The following is an 18827-nucleotide window of genomic DNA, read 5'->3' on the forward strand; positions in this document are numbered from 1 at the left end:
CAATGCCACAGGAATCTGAAACCCTCCCCTTCATACCACCTCTTCAGCCACGTATTCATCCGATATATCAGGCTATTTCTACTCTGACTGGCACGTGGCACTGGTAGTAATCCTGAGATCACTACCTTTGAGGTCCTACTTTTCAACTTACTTCCTAACTTCCTATATTCTTCTTTTAGGACCTCATCCCTTTTTTACCTATGTCGTTTGTGCCAATGTGTACCACGACCACTGGCTGTTCACCCTCCCCCTTCAGAATGTCCTCTAGCCGCTCTGAGACATCCTTGACCCTAGCACCAGGGAGGCAACATACCATCCTGGAGTCTCGTTTGTGGCCATAGAAACGCCTATCTATTCCCCTTACAATTGAGTCCCCTATAACTATTGCATTCCCACACGTTTACTTCTCCCTTGTGCAGCAGAACTAACCACGGTGCAATGAATTTGGCTGTTGCTGCTTTCCCCTAAGAGGCCATTCCCCTCAACAGTATCCAAAGCGGTATATCTGTTTTGCAGGGGAATAGCCACAGGAGATTCCTGCACTGCCTGCCTAGTCCTCTTGCTTTGCCTGGTGGTCACCCATTCCCTTCCTGCCTGTGGACTCTTAGCCTGCTGTGTGACCACCTCTCTATACGTGCTATCCACGATACTCTCTGCCTCGCGGATGCTCCACAGTGTCCCCAGCCGCTGCTCCAGCTCCAATGCCCGGGCTTCCAGGAGCTGCAGCTGGAGACACTTCCCGCACACATGCTGGCCCCGGGCACTGGAAATGTGCCCGGCTTCCAACATAGAGCAGGAGGGGCACACCACGGCTTTGAGCTCCCCTGCCATGACTTACCCCTTTAAATTAAATTAAACCTTTTGGAAGATACTTAATATCAATTACTCTCGGGCCCTTCCCTGCTCCTCGTTGTTACAGAATATAGCCCCTACAAATGACGAACCACAAAATAAGACCTTAAAAACTATAAGCAAAAGAAGTAGTAAATGCTTACCCGGCCATACTCACGGTACTCTAAAGGATCACCTCGTTCCCTCCCTACTGAACTCCCTCAGTCACCCCTGCTCCTCTTCAACTCCCGACTCCTCTTGCGCTCCTCCCCTTCAACTCCCGACTCCTCTCGCGCTCCTCCTCTTCAACTCCCGACCCCTCTCGCGCTCCTCCTCTTCAACTCCCGACTCCTCTCGTGCTCCTCCTCTTCAACTCCCAACTCCTCTCGCGCTCCCCCTCTTCAACTCCCGACCCCTCTCGCGCTCCTCCTCTTCAACTCCCGACTCATCTCGCGCTCCTCCTCTTCAACTCCCGACTCATCTCGCGCTCCTCTTCAACTCCCGGCTCCTCTCGCGCTCCCCTTCAACTCCCGGCTCCTCTCGCGCTCCCCTTCAACTCCCGGCTCCTCTCGCGCTCCCCTTCAACTCCCGGCTCCTCTCGCGCTCCCCTTCAACTCCCTGTTCCTCTAGGTGCTGCTGACTGCCTGTCCCAGAGTCCTTCCCTCGCACTTTCCTCCAGGTGCTGCTGACTGCCTGTCCCAGAGTCCTCCTTTCACTCTCTCCAAGCTTCAGCTTCTTGAGGTGGCAACGTGCTCCCACTTATTGGTGAGCTTAGCAGATTTACACTCAGAAAGCCGGAAATGCTGTTGGCAGACAGGAGCTCACAAGCTCGGAATATGGGATTGTAGCATGAAAACCCTGTCGGATGACAGGGAGTGCACGATATGTGACCCTTCTCCATGTGTCAACACATCTTTCCTTGCTCACTGCACCTTCACCTTTCAAGAATGCAGACATGATACAACGCCTCTGCCTCAATCTTACACGGCCAAGAATAAACATGACATGACTCTGCAAAGTATGTGAATGAGATTCCTTCCACAAGCACGCTTAACATTATGATCGAGGCATCACTGATGTTGAGAATGATCTGAAAAAGGGGCACACATTGTGGTGATATGGAAATAGACTACATAGACAAGAGGCCCATGATAGTGACATCTGTGATAAGTGGTGGGGAGGGACCATGGTATTACATCCAATTAACAGCAACACAGCTCATCGTAAAAAGGAGGCATACGCAAGAGATGTGAATGGGTGCAGTTCTATTTACATTTGTGAACATTATATACATGTTGTGAACACCCATGTCACCCTTGTGTCCTAAATGTCTTTCCCTTGTTCTGCATAAAGACAGATGGAGAATGTGAGCAGGATGCATGCCAGGGAAGATGAAAAGGATGCCTGGCATGTGTGGGGGGAGAGTGGAGCCATGGACACAAGCTGCAAGGGTGATGAGCCCAGATAGAGATGTGAAGGAACGTGTGAGAGCGTGTGTTGATGTTCCTTGAAGTGGCAGTGTGCTAGATCCCTGTGAATATCTGATGGGCTTGTGAGTACTAGTCCAGTGACAATATCACTATGCCACCACCTCCCCGAGACTGCAGAAGGAAATCTGCAGTCCTTACCTGGCCTACTTGTGACTCCAGACCCACAATGTGGTTGACTCTGAAGTGCCCTCTGAAATGGCATCACCATCTTCAAGGGCAATTAGAGATGGGCCTAGCCATCAACATCCCATGAACAAATATGAAACAAAAAGTACAAGTTGAGTGACGAGATGGTTGACTTACCCTGGCGGCATGGGGATGAGATCATTCATCCTCTTTCTGCACTGGGTGGCTGAAGTCTTATGTGCTCTGTTGGCGCTGACCACTGCTGCCACGGCCTCCCAAGCTGGAGTGGTGAGGTTGGTGGATCTCCTCCGACCATCATGGGGTTAGAGGGCATCGTAGCGGGCCTCAACTGTGTCCAGCAGGTGTTCCAGTGAGGTGTCATTGAATTTTGGAGCAGCATGCTTCTTCCCTTTGGGAGTCATGTCTTCCGTGCAGCAGTCCTAGGCTGCAGACATTGAGAAAGCTGTGCACAGGTGCCATTTAAATATAGCACCCGGGGTGAGGGAGCACTGAACTCATGGTGCCTGGTGGGGGAGGTGCAAATCAGAGGCCACCCACCCGCAATCTGGCATGTTTCCTGTGCGTGCATAATTAATGGTGGGAAGATATGGCGCAAAAACCTGCCATTGCGGCTGGCAGGTAAAATGCCATTTTCCATGTCCGCCGCCACACTTAGTGCGAGGGGAAAATTCTGCCCATAGTGTTACATCCTAGGAAACAGGATCAAAGATGCAACTGTCGAATACATTTATATGAAATCCATAAGCAATGGTTGTTACCCTTTTCTTTACCTTCTTCCTTTCTTTTGTCTACATAAGCTATCCTCTGAACAAATAACTCACCTCAGCTGAAGAATAACCTGACGAAGAGTACCTTGACATGTCAAAATCATCATCACTGCAATGAAATAGAAACAAGTTTCACTTTTCAATAACTATAGCAGATCTTCAGACCTCGCTTCAATATTTGTGTGTTCTACTATAGAGTTAATACCATTCAGGATTTTACCTTTAAAGTAATGGACAATTAGTTTAGTTTTGTTGAAGTAATGTCACTTTTTAGAAAACAGATACATGACTTACAATGGCTAGATGACATTTTAATATCTTAAGTGATGAAACAGGTTTTACAAAGATAAATTAATTTCATAAAGGCAGCTGAGTAAGATTAACTTATTTTTTCGTGTTTTGTGGTGGGAATAGAGCAATACCCAAAATATCGCAGTCGCCCTTTTAAATTCTAACTATTATTACAAATATTTTTGACTTGTATCACCTGCAGAGAAAATCTGTCCAGTTCGAATTAAAATTTTGAGTTAAACAATAAAAGTTTCATGGTACAATTATAAATGTCTGTGAAGTTAAACCTGTACAATCTTAAAGACAATATGAACAAATAGGAAAATTACTTCATTACCAACGGAAGGATTAGAAAATTTGTATTGGAGCTGCTACCACAGAAGCCTCCCGGCCAGACAGGGAAGGATCAATCAGCAGCTCCATTGGTGGAGTGATATGGCAAACATTACGATGATGTTGGGGTGTGTTTTTTTTTAGTCAACTCATGGCAAATAGACTCCTTCCAAATTTATATGCCAAAGCTCTATTCCTAAGATATATTTTAAATTGAAAAAGAAAACACAATTATGAAAGCAAAATGTTTGCTTTTGCTTGAAGGGAAGTTAAACTTTTAAAAAGCAACCTTAATAAGCTTGGTCCTGAATCCAAAGAGAATGTTGAAGTTACAAATAGCCTGATTCAGTCTGTAGCAGTTGCCAGCATGGAGTTGATGGTGAGGGTATGGAGTATGTGACGGGAGTCAAAGTCGATAACTTTGGTCATTCTACAATTCAGCTGGAAAAAGTTATGGTTCTTTCAAACTTGATAGCAGATAAACAGTCTAATAGCATAGAAAAAGTGGGAGGATTGAGGCAGGTGTTGAGAAAACTAGGTATCATTAGGTTGGTTGTGGAAGCTAACTCTATGACTGCTGAAATCATCAGGAGCAGTATGCAGATAAGGGAAAAAATAGCATAGCTTTGGGGGCTCTGGAGTTATTAGTGCAGCAGTGGAAGGTGAAGACATTTTGAGACTCTCTAACTATTATCAGATAAGCAAGAATGGAAAGCAAGCAATGGGCAGCTACCATTGACGAGAAACTTTACTAGGCCTGCCACATAAATACTGTGGTTACAACAGTAGGTCAGAGGCTGGGTATTCTGTGGTGTGTAACTTACCTTGACTTCCAAAATTTTACCACCATCTATGAGGCACTAGTCAGGCATATGATAGAATATTTTCCACTTGCCTGGATGAGTGAGGCTCTAATAACACTCAAAGTTTAACACCATCTGGGACAACACAACCCACTCTTGGCACCCCATCCACCACCTTAAACATTTACTCCTTCCACTACCGGCACACTGTGGCTCCAGTGTTTAGTACTTAAAGGGTGCACTATTGCACCTTGCCAAGGCTCCTTCAACAGCAGCTCCCAAAACTGTGACCTCTACCACCTAGAAGGACAAGGGAAGAAGTTGAATGTGAACACCACCACCTCAAAGTTCGTTTCCAAACCACACGCCACCCTGACTTGGAACAGCATAGCCTGAATGTATGGAGTCAAACAGGAAGATGCAAGTAAGATGGGGCATTGGTTTTAGAAGCAACCTCACATACAAGAACATTGGAAAGGAAAGAAAGACAATGCAGTGATGATTAGTAAAGATAGAGGGATTGAGGGTGAGATTTTTTTGAGAAGGTAATGATGACAGTTTTGAAAAGGAATGCCCAAAAGAACTATTTTCAAGATCTGCTAGTATGGGGCCAGGAAGGGGAAGTTGGATAGACAGGAATTCTTTGGGAATGGGGTTGAGGAAAGCAAGCAGGCCTTATGGATGAGATGAGTTTGGAGACAGTGGAGAAAGATGAGTAAGGAGCTAGTAAATGAGTGTTCAAGCAGGGAGGTGTGGCTCAGTGATGAAAAGAGGGATAAAACAGCCAAACTAATGATCCTCAGCTTTGAGGTAAATAAATTCATGAACTTCTTGTGAAGTGGGGGGGGGCAGGTCACAGGAGTTTAAGGAAATAGCTGATAGCAGATAAATGGAGCCACGATTATCTCTTTCCATAGGATGACCCTAGAGTAGTGGTTGAATTTTGCAAAGGAAAGCAAGACCAGAATTTGATGTGGTTGAATCAGATTTGGTGATTTGCTAGAAGCAAGCGGACTGTAAAAGCTTCTATAAATATGTAAAAAGAAAAAGATCAGTGAAGACAAATGTAGGCCCGACAGTCCAAAACGGGAGAATTTATAATCGAGAACAAGGAAATGGCAGAGCAATTAAACAACTACGTTAGCTCTGTCTTCACAGAGGAAGACACAAATAACTTGCCAGAAAAGCTAGGTAACCAAGGGTCTAGTGAGGAGGAGGAATTTTTTATTATTTATTCACAGGATGTGGGCTTCGCTGGCTGGGCCAGCATTTACTGCCCATTCCTAGTTGCCCTTGAGTAGGTGGTGGTGACCTGTCTTCTTGAACTGCTGCAGTCCATGTGGTGCAAGTACACCTACAGTGCTGTCAGGAAGGGAGTTCCAGGATTTTAACCTAGCGATAGTGAAGGAACAGCAATATATTTCCAAGTCAGGATGGTGAGTGGCTTGGAGGGGAACTTCCAGGTGGTGGTGTTCCCATCTATTTGCTGCCCTTGTCCTTCTAGATGGTAGTGGTTGTGGGTTTGGAAGGTGCTGTTGAAGGAGCCTTGGTGAATTGAAGGAAATTATTACTAATGAAGGAAATTAGTATTACTAAAAAAAGGTGCTGGAGAAATTAATGGGATTGAAAGCCGATAAATCCCCAGGGCCTGATAATCTAGATCCCAGGGTACTAACGAAGGTGGCTATGGAAATAGTGGATGTGTTGGTTGTCATCTTCCAAAATCTTATAGATTCTGGAACAGTCCCAGCAGATTATAGGGTGGCAAATACAACCCCGCTATTTAAAAAAGGAGGGAGAGAGGAAACAGGGAATTACAGACCGATTAGCCTAACATGAGTAGCAGGGAAAATGCTAGCGTCTATTATAAAGGATGTGATAACAGGACAGTTAGAAAATATCTAACTATCTTCTATCTGAAGACCCTTGTATCTGAAGAAGGGGCATATGAACTCAAAACGTTAAATCTGCTTCTCTCTCTCCACAGATGCTGCTAGACCTGCTGAGTTTTTCCAGCATTTTCTGTTTTTGTTTGAGTTAGAAAATATCAATGGGGTTAGACAGCCAACATGGATTTCTGAGGGGGAAATCATGTATGACAAACCTACTGGAGTTTTTTTTTTGAAGACATAACAGCAGAATAGATGAGGAAGAATCAGTGGATGTGGTGTATTTGGATCTTCAGAAAGCTTTTGATAAAGTCCCACATAAGAGGTTAGTGTGCAAAATTAAAACACATGGGATTGGGGGTAATATATTGGTATGGATTAAGAATTGGTTAGCAGACGGGGAGCCTAGAAACTAGGAGCAGTAGGCGGCCATTTGAGCCTGCTCCGCCATTCAATATGATCATGGCTGATCTTCTATCTCAACGGCATAGGGAGTGGGAAAAAATGAGTCTTTTTCGGAATGGCAGGTGATGACTAGTGGGGCACCGCAGGGATCAGTGCTTGGGCCCCAGCTAGTCACAATATATATCAATGATTTGGATGAGAGAATCAAATGTAATATTTCCAAATTTGCTGACACAAACTTGGTGGGAATGAGAGTGGTTAGGAGCATGTTAAGAGGTTTCAAGGCAATTTAGACAAGTTGAGTGAGTGGGCAAATACATGGTAGATGCAGCATAACGTGGATAAGTGTGAAGTTATCCACTTTGGTAGGAAAAACAGAATGGCATGGGATTATTTACATGGTGATAGATTGGGAAATGCTGATGTACAAAGGGACCTGGGTGTCCTTGTACACCAATCACTGAAAGCAAGCATGTAGATGCAACAAGCAGTTGAGAAGGCAAATGATATGTTGGCCTTCATTGTGAGAGGGCTTGAGTATAGGAGCAAGGATGACTTACTGCAGCTGTGCAGGGCCTCGGTGAGACCACACCTGGAGTAGCGTGTGCAGTTTTGGTATCATTACCTAAGAAAGGCTATACTTCCATAGAGGGAGAGCAACAAAGGTTCACCAGACTGATTCCTGGGATGGCAGGTTTGTCATGAGAGAGATTGGGTCGACTGGGCCTGTCTTCACTGGAGTTTAGAAGAATGAGAGGGGATCTCATTGAAACATATAAAATTCTGACAGGGTTGGACAGACTGGATGCAGGGATGATGTTTCCTCTGGCTGGGAGGGGGGGTGGGTGGGGGGGGGCGCGGGTGGTGGGGTGCGGGGTCGAGAATAAGGGGTCACAGTTTCAGGATATAGGGGAGGCCAATTAGGACTGAGATGAGGAAAAACTTCTTCAATCAGAGGGTGGTGAACATGTGGAATTCGCTACTGCAAAAGGCTGTGGAGGCCAAGTCAACGAATATATTTAAGGAGGAAATAGATAAGGGCACTAAAAGCATCAAGGGTGTATGGAAGAGAGCAGGAGTATGGCACTGAGATAGAAGATCAGCAACGATCATAATGAGTGGCAGCGCAGGCTCGAAGGACCGAATGACTACTCCTGCTCCCATTTTCTATGTTTCTATGGCTAAGTCCTTGTAATATATATAGTTGTTCCTTTACTGTCGCGGAGTCAAAATTCTGAAACTTCCTAATCAACAGCACTGTGGGAGTACCTTCACCACACAGGTTACATTGGATCAATGCAGTGGTCTACGACTTCCTCAACAGTAGCTGGGGATGGGCAAATTGATGCTGGCCTTACCAGTGATTGCCACAACAATTTAAAAAAGGTAATTAAAATCAGAGAAAAGTTTGCTACGTGAAAACTCATTTTTGTTGATGTCTAATGCCTTTGTCCTAAAGTTGATTTTTAAAAAACCCAATTTGAAGAAAATAAATCAGTGAAAGAACATACCTGTCAGTATCCAGAGCAACCAAAGGTTTTTCATCTGGGCTTTGATCTAGGGAGGAATAGCCTTTGTTTGGTACAACCAGCCTGCCAAAAAATATTACAAATTAGAATTTATCAATTTATTCTTGAACAGTTTATTTTTCAATAGTAAATATCTCCACATATAGAAAGTTATACACTCACGGAGCAGCTTCCAGTCCACATTTACAATCCTTTCTGATTTCATTGCAAAGCCATTACATATTACAATCATTCTTTCCCACAGGGTTCCTTAGTATGAGATTACTAATTAGCCCGTCACATAAAATAAGATCTAAAATAGCCCATTTTCTGGTCCCAACACATTCTAGGAAACTGTTTCAAACTCGCCTTTCAAACTATTCTGCCAGTTTGTCATGTCTATATGGAGGATTAAAGACACCATGCTTTTGTTGCAAGACCCTCTTATTTCTGGTTCGTAGTCTGTCGCACTATAGTTACCATTGTTATTGTTATTTCTTAACCCCAACCATAGTGATTCTACTTCCTGCTCTTTCAAGCCTAGATTCTTCCTTACTAATATTCTTATGTTTTATAATCAAGGCAATACCCAATCCTTTTCTGTTTTGATTGTCTTTTCAAAATGTCAAATCTCCTGGAATTTAGTTCCCAGCTTTGGTCACTATGCAACCATGTCTTAATAGCTATTAGATAAAACTCATTTATCTCTATTTGTGCTTGTTACAAATGCTTTGCATATTCAGCTAAAGTGGCTTTAATTTTAACTTTTTAACAATTTCCCCCGATTTGACCCTATTCACTTATGCACAATTATGGTCAAACTTTTTGTCCCTCCCTGTCATACTCTGCTTATTTTACCCAAATCATTACACTGCTCTGTGGCCTTAGCTCTCCCCTCCTTTTGTTTAATACCCTTTCTGCAACCCCATCTCAAGCCCCAGTTATTCCAGTTAACAGGGTGTTGATCCCAGCCCAGTTTAAGTGGAGGCCATCTCAATTGAACAGTTTCAAATTCCCTCATACTAGTACCAAAAGTACTAGTGCCCCATGAATCAGAACCCCCATCTCCCACACCATCTTGGACTCATGCACTCAATTTTGATCAATTTGACCTTACGCCAAATTGCACTTGGCTGAAGTAGCAATCCATAGATTACCATCTGAGAGGTTCTGCCTATTAATTTGGACCTTGCTTCTTAAATTCCTAAAACTCTACAGCACACTGTAAAACCCATATTTCCCATCCAAATGTCCGCTGTCCTGTCTACATAACATGACCCTGTTAATAACCAAATCTTCATGTTTGAAACCCTCCAATCAGGTTTCCACCCATTTTATAACATTGAAATGGCTCCCATAAAGTCTTGAATGATATCCTATACAATTGTGATTGTCGTACTTTATCCCTTTTCATTGTACTGATCCTGTACAAATGCCACCAACAGGTACATGTCACCCTACTCCAACATATCTTTTCCATCATGCACTTCTATCAGTAGCCTTTGCACGGACCTTCCTGACTTATTTAAATGCAGCCAGTGTAGCTCCTGCATTTCTTTCTTTCTCCCTCCATCCCCAGCATGGCCACCCATGGAGTCCATTCAAAGACATATACTTGGTCCACTTTTCTTCTATCTACTGCATTTTGGTGACATCTTACACAGGCAAAAATCTAGCTTGCTAATGCTCAACTCTACTTTTCCGCCATTTCTCTGGACCTCGTGACTCCCTGAGCTATCAAGACTCCTCTTTGAATATTGAAACTTGGACAATTTTCTTCAGTTTAACATGAATACAGGAGTCTTTTCCCCTGGCCTCTAACCACCAGCTCCCCCTCGTCATTGAATGTGGAGAAGATGGAATCATTCTCTCAGGCTGATCCAGGCCATTTTTAATATTCAATCCCAAACTAATTTTCCAACCCACACCACATTCATCACCGAGACTGCTTGCTTCCTTTTATTACCCCAGCTGTACAAGCCTATACTTGCTCCTAATATAGTACATTTTAACACCCCATCTTGGTCCACAGGTTCCCCAATTCCTTGTTTTACCCTACCTCTATAAGCTCCATCAGCTTTATAATCCCTTTGCACATGCTATTTTTCTGCTGCTGACCATGTTCACCCTTTGTCACATCATTGGAAATACAGCCTTCAGTCATGCTGCTTGGACATTCTCCCATGACCTCTCCTCCACCTTTTTACCTTGAAAAATTCTCAAAATACAACTCTTCAGCCAAACTTTCCACCATATTTTCTAATGTCTCTCTTGCTGTCTCATTGCTTATCCCATTTGTAAACATCTAGATGTTATCTATGTTAAAGCTATACAAATTCAAGTTGCTTGGAGTATGACTCTTCTACAGCACAAGAGATGCCTTCACCAAGCCAACTGCTTACCGCAGTACCCAATTCTTTAAAAATATGTTAGTCCAAATATTTTTATTACCTTCAGCCCACCCCTCGTTAATGAAGTGGACATTGGTGTATGGTGTCAGATTATGGGATTCTAAAATGCTCTGTAGAACCATAAAAGATTAGCACAGAATCTTCTATGCTGGGACATTCTAGAAACTATAAGCTATTGTATTCAGGAATTAAATAAATGTAACATTTGTACCTTGTCCTTGCCATCACGTTGTTCTTTTTTGGCTGCTGATTGACAGGGCTTCCAACAGTGCCATTCTTCAGAGACCCCTTCCTGGCTAGCTCTCGTTGTTTTTCTGTAAACAGTCAAAGTATTTATTCCCTAGAGCACATTCAGCATGAATGTATTTACTGTGTCATAAACAATGACTAAAATATTTCAAAAGCTTAAAATCACTATTTATATTTGCTTAACACAAGAAATTACACTTGATAAATTGAGAAGAATCTCATTGCAGGGAAAAAAATAAATCAGGTCTCTTCCATTTTTGAAGATCTATAAGTTTGGGACAAGTCTCAAAGTTAAATCTTATCACTTGTATTGAAACTGAAGTCAGAGGTTCAATTACCTCTCAATTCTTTTTTATTTCAAAAAATGAAACAGTTTTAAGAATTAATATTGGAATCCTGTAGTAATCGGTCCAAGGAGGTATTGTGCCTACAATATCTAATACCAATAGCCTGGCTCAGCAAAATACAGAAGAATAAAACTTAGCTTTTAGTAAGCAGTCAGCAATAGAAATGAATTAGTTAAAAAGTGAAAATGTATTCTTTTAAACCAGCTGTTATTAACATAGTAATGCTTCAGTAAATGATCAAAGTAATGCAGTATATTGGTGCGCCAGATTGTGGGGGCTACATATTAAAATCCAGACTGAAGCCTACAATTTCCAATTACTTGATCTTGGCTGAAAAAGCAATGTTTTCCCACAGGCGGTGAAGAAAAAGTTAGAAAAATTCATTACCCTGACATTCAAGAGCAGCACTGAAAAGCTCCAGGGGTTAATCCTTTTGACATCTTAGGCAAGGATTTTTAAAAAAAAAGTCAGCCAGGCATCCAACCCATACCGTGGTGCATACGAGCACAACCTAAGTTACTAAGAAATCCACAAAGGTCAATTTTCTACTTGTCCAATGTTACATGACACATTGTCTTCACATAGGGATATGCCCACTTACTAAAGTCCAGAAAACTTGGGTACAGGTTGCCAACAACTAAGATCTAAGGATGTCTTTCCCCTCTCTGAAATACATACACAGGTAAAGCAGTCTACCCAAACAGGAGCCAGGTAAGCTTCTTGCTTCTCATCTACCTCACATCATCCTTCCTGTTAGGGATTTGTTTTGCATGAGTACCTGGAGCCAATGAGAAGGTTCTCACCTCCAGTGACTGGCCTATCCCTTGGATTCCAGGTTGATCAGTCAATCATTCACCTGTGCCCCAAAATATTGGATACTAATGGGCTCTGGAAACTTGGGTACTAAATTGTAAGAGGAACAGCAAGAAGGATCTAAATAAAAGACAACTGGAAAACAATGAAAAAGGTTTAAAACAAAACTTTGTTTAAAAAGTCACATTTGAAATAATTTTTTTTTGCAACTTAGAAGTTAAAAAGACAAGGGGCGGGATTTTCCACACCTGCCCGCCGCTGGGATTGTCTGGTCCCGCTGCAAGTCAATGGACTTCTGGCTGGGGCTGGAAAATCCCAGCCAAGGAATGCAGTTGTGGCACCATGCCAACAATGTTCAAATTAGTAATTTGGCTGTACTGACAGTGAAATAATGGGGGTGGTTGACATTTGGGAACTGACATTTTTGTGTTCATGTACTAACTTTAACAAAAAGAGATGTAAGTAAAGAGCAGTGGAATGCTGGAAGAAACTAATAGTGAATGACTAGTCAGTTATAACACTGCTCCAACCATTCCTTTCCCACAAATATAATTTTACATCTTGGGTTCATTCATTTGCTGTTTATGGGACTAGGAGATGTGCAAATTGGCTGCCACGTTAGTCATCTAACAGTGACAATAATGGATAAGTTTTATAAAATGCTTTAGGTCATTTTAACTAAGAAAAGTGCAATGTAGCTCAAATCAAAACTAGGATACAGCAGTTACCCAGAAACCACCTCAAGCTCAAATGCTGAAGGAAAATATCAGGATACAAGAAAATATAAAATTACAGTATTCTTTCAGCTCTTTTCTCCACATCCTTCATCATGGATTGGCTTGAAAATAGATCACCAAATGATAGGCGAAGGTCCATTAATTGATCCTGGCCAAATGTTTTTCACGGATCACATTCTAATGGTCGTAGGACAGAAACCAGAGTATTTAATCATCAGCCCCACTGCAAAAAGTGGAATCTTATGTTTGCCTAGTTCTGGGTATTCCGCAGTCGGTGCCACAGCAACCTATTCCAGAAAATTCACTGACAATTGCAAAATTTAAAAACACAAATTGGTAATTCTTCACAACCATCATGTAACAGCAATGGTAATTTCCTTGAAACTTCTAACTCATACCCAATTGTTCCTGAAACAAGACTTTGAGAATTAACATACAATTTAATGATTTTCCAAAATCAATAACCAGACCGACTGCTGCAGTCTCCTGGTCGTGAATCATTTATTGATTTCTCCAAGTGTTGTCTCCATCTCACTGAAAACGCTGTAGCTCTTGTATAGACATTTAACATTACATGGGATGTTTGCAAGTCAGTTTTGTTGAGATGCTGTCGTCTTCTTCTTTCAGATTCTCCCATTTACTTGGGATTGCCACATCTTGGTGGGTTTGTTTAGATGCTACACAGGAGGTAAATATATTATTTTTCTATTATATATATATTTTTTACTGTTCATTAAAGATAAGATTTTTCTGTATGCATTGATATTGAGTATAAAACAATAAACATTTTTACTATTCTTTGTGTCCAGTCAAATAATTTTGGGATAGGGAAAAAATAGTTCAGAGGAAGGATCTATTTACAGTTCTTTAACTATTGTAAATGCTGTGTTCTGGAGTCTGGTAAAGTTCCCACACAGGTCTCAATCCTAATTGCTTTGTTGTAATGGCACAGCTGTGTCACTGGGACTATCACATGGCAAAAATGCAGAAATTAAGACATAACTGACTTGTACTGCTCCATAATTTCCTGGGAGTTTTGCATCACTAAACTCACTGCAAAGTGCGAGAAGCTAAATACCCTGCCTCCTCCCTATTAAAATCAATACTGATTGTGAATCTTGTGGTTCACCATGACTTCTGGCACTGGCTAGTGGTAAAATTATTTATTTTAGGCAGTCCATTGTTGCAACAGTATTTACTTTAAACAGCTTGTTTTACATATCTTATGAGGTGCATGAGAGAAACATGCATGCAATTTTTATGTTTTCAAAATTGATGTCTTAGCACTTTAGACATTTGGATATGAGCTTGTTATAGGTGAATCTGAGGCATAACAGTGTTGTCTCTTTCTATTTCAATTTAACCACATTTATCATTATCTTGTGATATGTGTCTAAAGGCGATTGCCAATTTCATTAATATAAATTAAGTGTTTTTATTTGTCCATAGCCAACAACCAACAAAAACTGTTGAGAAATCTAAGCAACGGGGAAATGAAGTCATAGAGGCCTACAGCACAGAAAAAGGCCCTTCGGCCCATTGACTCTGCGCCGGTCAAACAAGTACCTAACTATTCTAATCCCATTTTCCAGCACTAGGCCCATAGCCTTGTATGCCATGGCATCGCAAGTGCACATCCAAATACTTCTTCAATGTTATGAGGGTTTCTGCCTCTACCACCCTTTCAGGCAGTGAGTTCCAGGTTCCCACCATCCTTTGGGTGAAAAAATTCTTCCTCACATCCCCTCTAAACCTCCTGCCCCTTACTTTAAATCTATGCCCCCTGGTTATTGATCCCTCCACCAAGGGGAAAAATTTCTTTCCTGTCTACCCTATCTATGCCCCTCATAATTTTATACACCTAATCATTTATCCCCCCTCAATCTCCTCTGCTCCAGGGAGAAAAAAACCCAGTCTATCCAATCTCTCCTCACAACTAAAACTCTCCAGCCCAGGCAACATCCTGGTAAATCTCCTCTGCACTCTCTCTAGTGCAATCACATCCTTCCTATAATGTGGATTCCAGAACTGCACGCAATATTCTAGCTGTGGCCTAACCAGTGTTTTATACAGTTCCAGCATAACCTCCCTGCTCTTATTAGTGTTAAGCTGAAGTGTCAAATTGACATCAAAGTGGGGTCCAGCCTGTATTCACACAGCCTGCAGGTTAACCATCCAATTTTTTTCCCTTGCCCATGTTACATTAAAACAAATAAAGCAAACTCAAAGATTGAGAAATTGATGAATAAAGGATGATAGTGAAATAAATCTGGTACAAAAGCAAATGAGGTTTAGTGTGGTCAGATTCAGCAGGTCAGTTAATTAATTCTTCAAGCTTGTTCTGTGGAGTTCCAAGCAAGGACTAAAACCTGTGAGGACTTCATTGGTATATTTGCAGTTAAATTTACCTGTTTATTAACCATTTGACCTTCCAATAAGCCCCATCCTATAATAAAAAAACTGGCTTAGTAAAGATACAAAAATGCCCTCCAAGTATCCAAGGCAATGTTTGATTCCTATCATTATACAATCATTGCTCTCCCTCTACGCCAGTGTAGATGCCCTACTGATTTTACCCTGTCAGTAGTTTTAAATTTTAAAACTCATTTTTCAAAACGTTGCTTTATTCTTCCATTCAAAATAAATTTGGAAGATGGTCAAACTCCATTTTCAAAATATACAGTAGAACTTTACTATTATGATTCTACAGGTAAATGTTAAATGAAGGTAATTGAAACAAAAAAAAAACTGCTTCTTATTGCTGCTTCTGTGACTGATCACTGCGTTCTTCCCTCTAACCCTCAGAATTTGTGTTGCTTTGATGCTACCAAAGATGGTCAGAGTCATCAACACACAAAGATATCCACCCGCCACAGGTGTATGATAATTTACTCCAGAGATAATGTATCTCTGTATTAGAACTGGATATTTTCAAATAATTTTTTTTGCTTTCACACTTCGCACTTTGAGATGTGCAGAGATGTGCTACAATAACAAGGTATTATGCATCCCTTGTCCTTTATGATTGAGTTTTAAGTGCTAAATTGGATACCATGGTAGTAAATTATTGATCTGCCAATTATTATAAAGCAGCCAACATGTTCTCTCCATAGGAAATCTCAATTTGGATTGAAACTGAAACTATCCTTGAAGAAAGAGTATCAATTTATAGAAATTTAATTCCTCATACACTACTTGTTTTGTGATAGGAAATTAGTTACTCTTCAGAGTAACTATGCCCATTTTCAGAAGCAGTTGCCTGGCTGTTATGAAGCCGGAATTATCCTCACAGCACCGTCGAGAAAACATTAGTTGTGTGTTGTGTTAATGAGTTTGCTTTCAGCATCTCAACTGAGAAGGCTAGGAAAAGCAAAAAAAATTCAGCCTTCAAAGTACTTCAGATTTGTATCTGATTATAATTGTTCTCAACATTTCAGCATGGTGCATTCATATTTTTCAGAGCCACGGAAGTGATTGGGGGTTGCCAGATTACCCCATTTAACAGAATACCCTATTTTGAGTGAATGGTGGGAGAGAATGGAACAGGCAGTTTTATATAATCTGTACTTACCCTTGATAATTTCTTTTGGAATTCAAGCAAAAGAAAGTGGTCATCATACTCAATTTGCACACTCCCATGAGATACATAACACTTAAAAAAAATCAGCCCAACGGTTTTGCAGTGTGAAACAAGAATGCCTGACTGTCAGCACGGAGTTTTTCAATCCCACTCCAGAACTTTCCTAATAACATTGAAGAAGTATTTGGATGTCCACTTGCGATGCCATGGAATACAAGGCTGTGGGCCGAGTGCTGGAAAATGGGATTAGAACAGTTAGGTACTTGTTTGACTGGTGCAGACTCGATGGGCCAAAGGGCCTTTTTCTATGTTGTAGGCCTCTATGACTCTATAACTTGATCATGTGAAACTAGGCCGACAACCCACAAGAGTATGGAAGGCAGGGTGATTGGTTGGGGGAGCATGCACACACACACACTGGGTTAGGGGTGGTGGAGGGAGAGGGGGTGTTGTTGGGGTGAGCTCAGAGAAGGACAGTTGTGAAGGGAGACCATGGCCAGGAGACATCAGGCCAGGTGACGCCAAAGGCTGAATTTTACCTACGAGCTTCTGAACCAGTTATCAGGCTGAAATATGGGCCAGAAGCCTGCACCATGTGGGTAACAGTCACTCTGTTATGTGATTTTCCACGGGCGACCAATTAATGGGTAAAGGTCATTCTCTTCCTCTCTCACCTGTACCTTGGTCTCTCCCCCGCTCCCTGCGCCTTTGTTTCACGCACAGGTTTGTCTATAGGGCAGCCTGCTAGAGCACCAGGCAGGCAGGGAGGGCTTCTAGGCCTTCCTGGAGTGATGATGCCTCAGTCTGCCACTGGGAGGCCACTTCCAGGCAGCTAAAATGGTGTCTACCGCCTCTGAGCTGACTGAGAGATTCCAGTCAGTCTCAGTTAACAAGCTGTAATAGGCCACTAATTTTTTTTTTAAAAAGCTACGTGCCACATGCAGGTGGATAGGCCTGGTGCCCTAACCCCACCTTCCATCCATATAAATAGCCTGGAGGACAGGATAAGGCCAGGGAACTGGCATGCAGCTACAACACTGGCATCTATCTGACTATGTGGAAAATTGCCCAGGTATGTCCTGTACACAAAAAGCAGGATGAATCCAACCCAGCCAATTGCCGCCCCATCTGTCTACTCTCCATCATCAGTAAACTAGTGGAAGGGGTCATCAACAGTACTATCAAGCAACACTTGCTTAGCAATAACCTGCTCAATAATGCCCTGTTTGGGTTCCGCCAGGGCCATTCAGCTCCTGACCTCATTACAGCCTTGGTTCAAACATGGACAAAAGAGCTAAGTTCCCAAGGTGAGGTGAGAGTGACTGCCCTTGACATCAAGGCAGCATTTGACAGAGCCCTAGCAAAACTGGAGTCAATGGGAATCAGGGGGGAAACTCTCTGCTGGTTGGAGTCATACCTTGCACAAAGGGAGGTAGTTGTGGTTGTTGGAGGTAATCATCTCAGCTCCAGGACATCACCGCAGGAGTTCCTCAGGGTAGTGTCCGTGGCCAAACCATCTTCAGCTGCTTCATCAATGATCTTCCTTCCATCATAAGGTCAGAAGTGGGGATGTTCACCGATGACTGCACAATGTTCAGCACCATTCGCGACTCATCAGATACTGAAGCAATCCGTGTCCAAATGCAGCAAGACCTGAACAATATCCAGGCTTGGGCTGACAAGTGGCAACTAACATTCGCACCTCAAGTGTCAGGCAATCACTGTCTCAAACAAGAGAATCCAACCATTGCCCCTTGATGTTTAATGGCACTACCATCACTAAATCCCCCACTATCAACATCCTGGGGGTTATCATTGACCAGAAACTGAACTGGACTAGCCATATAAACACCTAGGCTACAAGAGCAGGTCAGAGGCTAGGAATCGGCAACGAGTAACTCACCTCCTGACTCCCCAAAGCTTGTTCTCCATCTACAAGGCACAAGTCAGGAGTGTGATGGAATACTCCCCACTTGCCTGGATGAGTGCAGCTCCCACAACACAAGAAGCTTGACACCGACCAGGACAAAATGGCCCGCTTGATTGGCACCACATTCACAAACATTCACTCCCTCCACCACCGACACACAGTAGCAGCAGTGTACACCATCTAGAAGATGCACTGCAGGACTCGACCAAGGTTCCTTCGACAGCACTGTCCAAACCCATGACCACTACCACCTAGAAGGACAAGGGTAGCAGATAGATGGAAACACCGCCACCTGG

The 18827-nt window shown here is 42.5% G+C and overlaps 1 protein-coding gene across 2 annotated transcripts in view; it reads right to left on the reverse strand.

Annotated features, from left to right (window-relative positions):
• Nucleotides 1-18827, reverse strand: part of fam219aa (family with sequence similarity 219 member Aa) — a 67382-nt gene that overhangs the window by 13174 nt on the left and 35381 nt on the right. For both annotated transcript variants that reach the window (XM_078551479.1, XM_078551468.1), the window contains exons 3-5: nucleotides 11087-11189; nucleotides 8468-8548; nucleotides 3290-3344 (exon numbers count right to left, since the gene is read on the reverse strand). In XM_078551479.1, the coding sequence (XP_078407605.1) occupies nucleotides 3290-3344; nucleotides 8468-8548; nucleotides 11087-11189 (239 nt within the window). The remainder of the gene's footprint in view (nucleotides 1-3289; nucleotides 3345-8467; nucleotides 8549-11086; nucleotides 11190-18827) is intronic.

This window comes from Cetorhinus maximus, chromosome 1 (genome assembly GCF_964194155.1).
Source record: "Cetorhinus maximus chromosome 1, sCetMax3.hap1.1, whole genome shotgun sequence".
Taxonomy (NCBI): domain Eukaryota; kingdom Metazoa; phylum Chordata; class Chondrichthyes; order Lamniformes; family Cetorhinidae; genus Cetorhinus; species Cetorhinus maximus.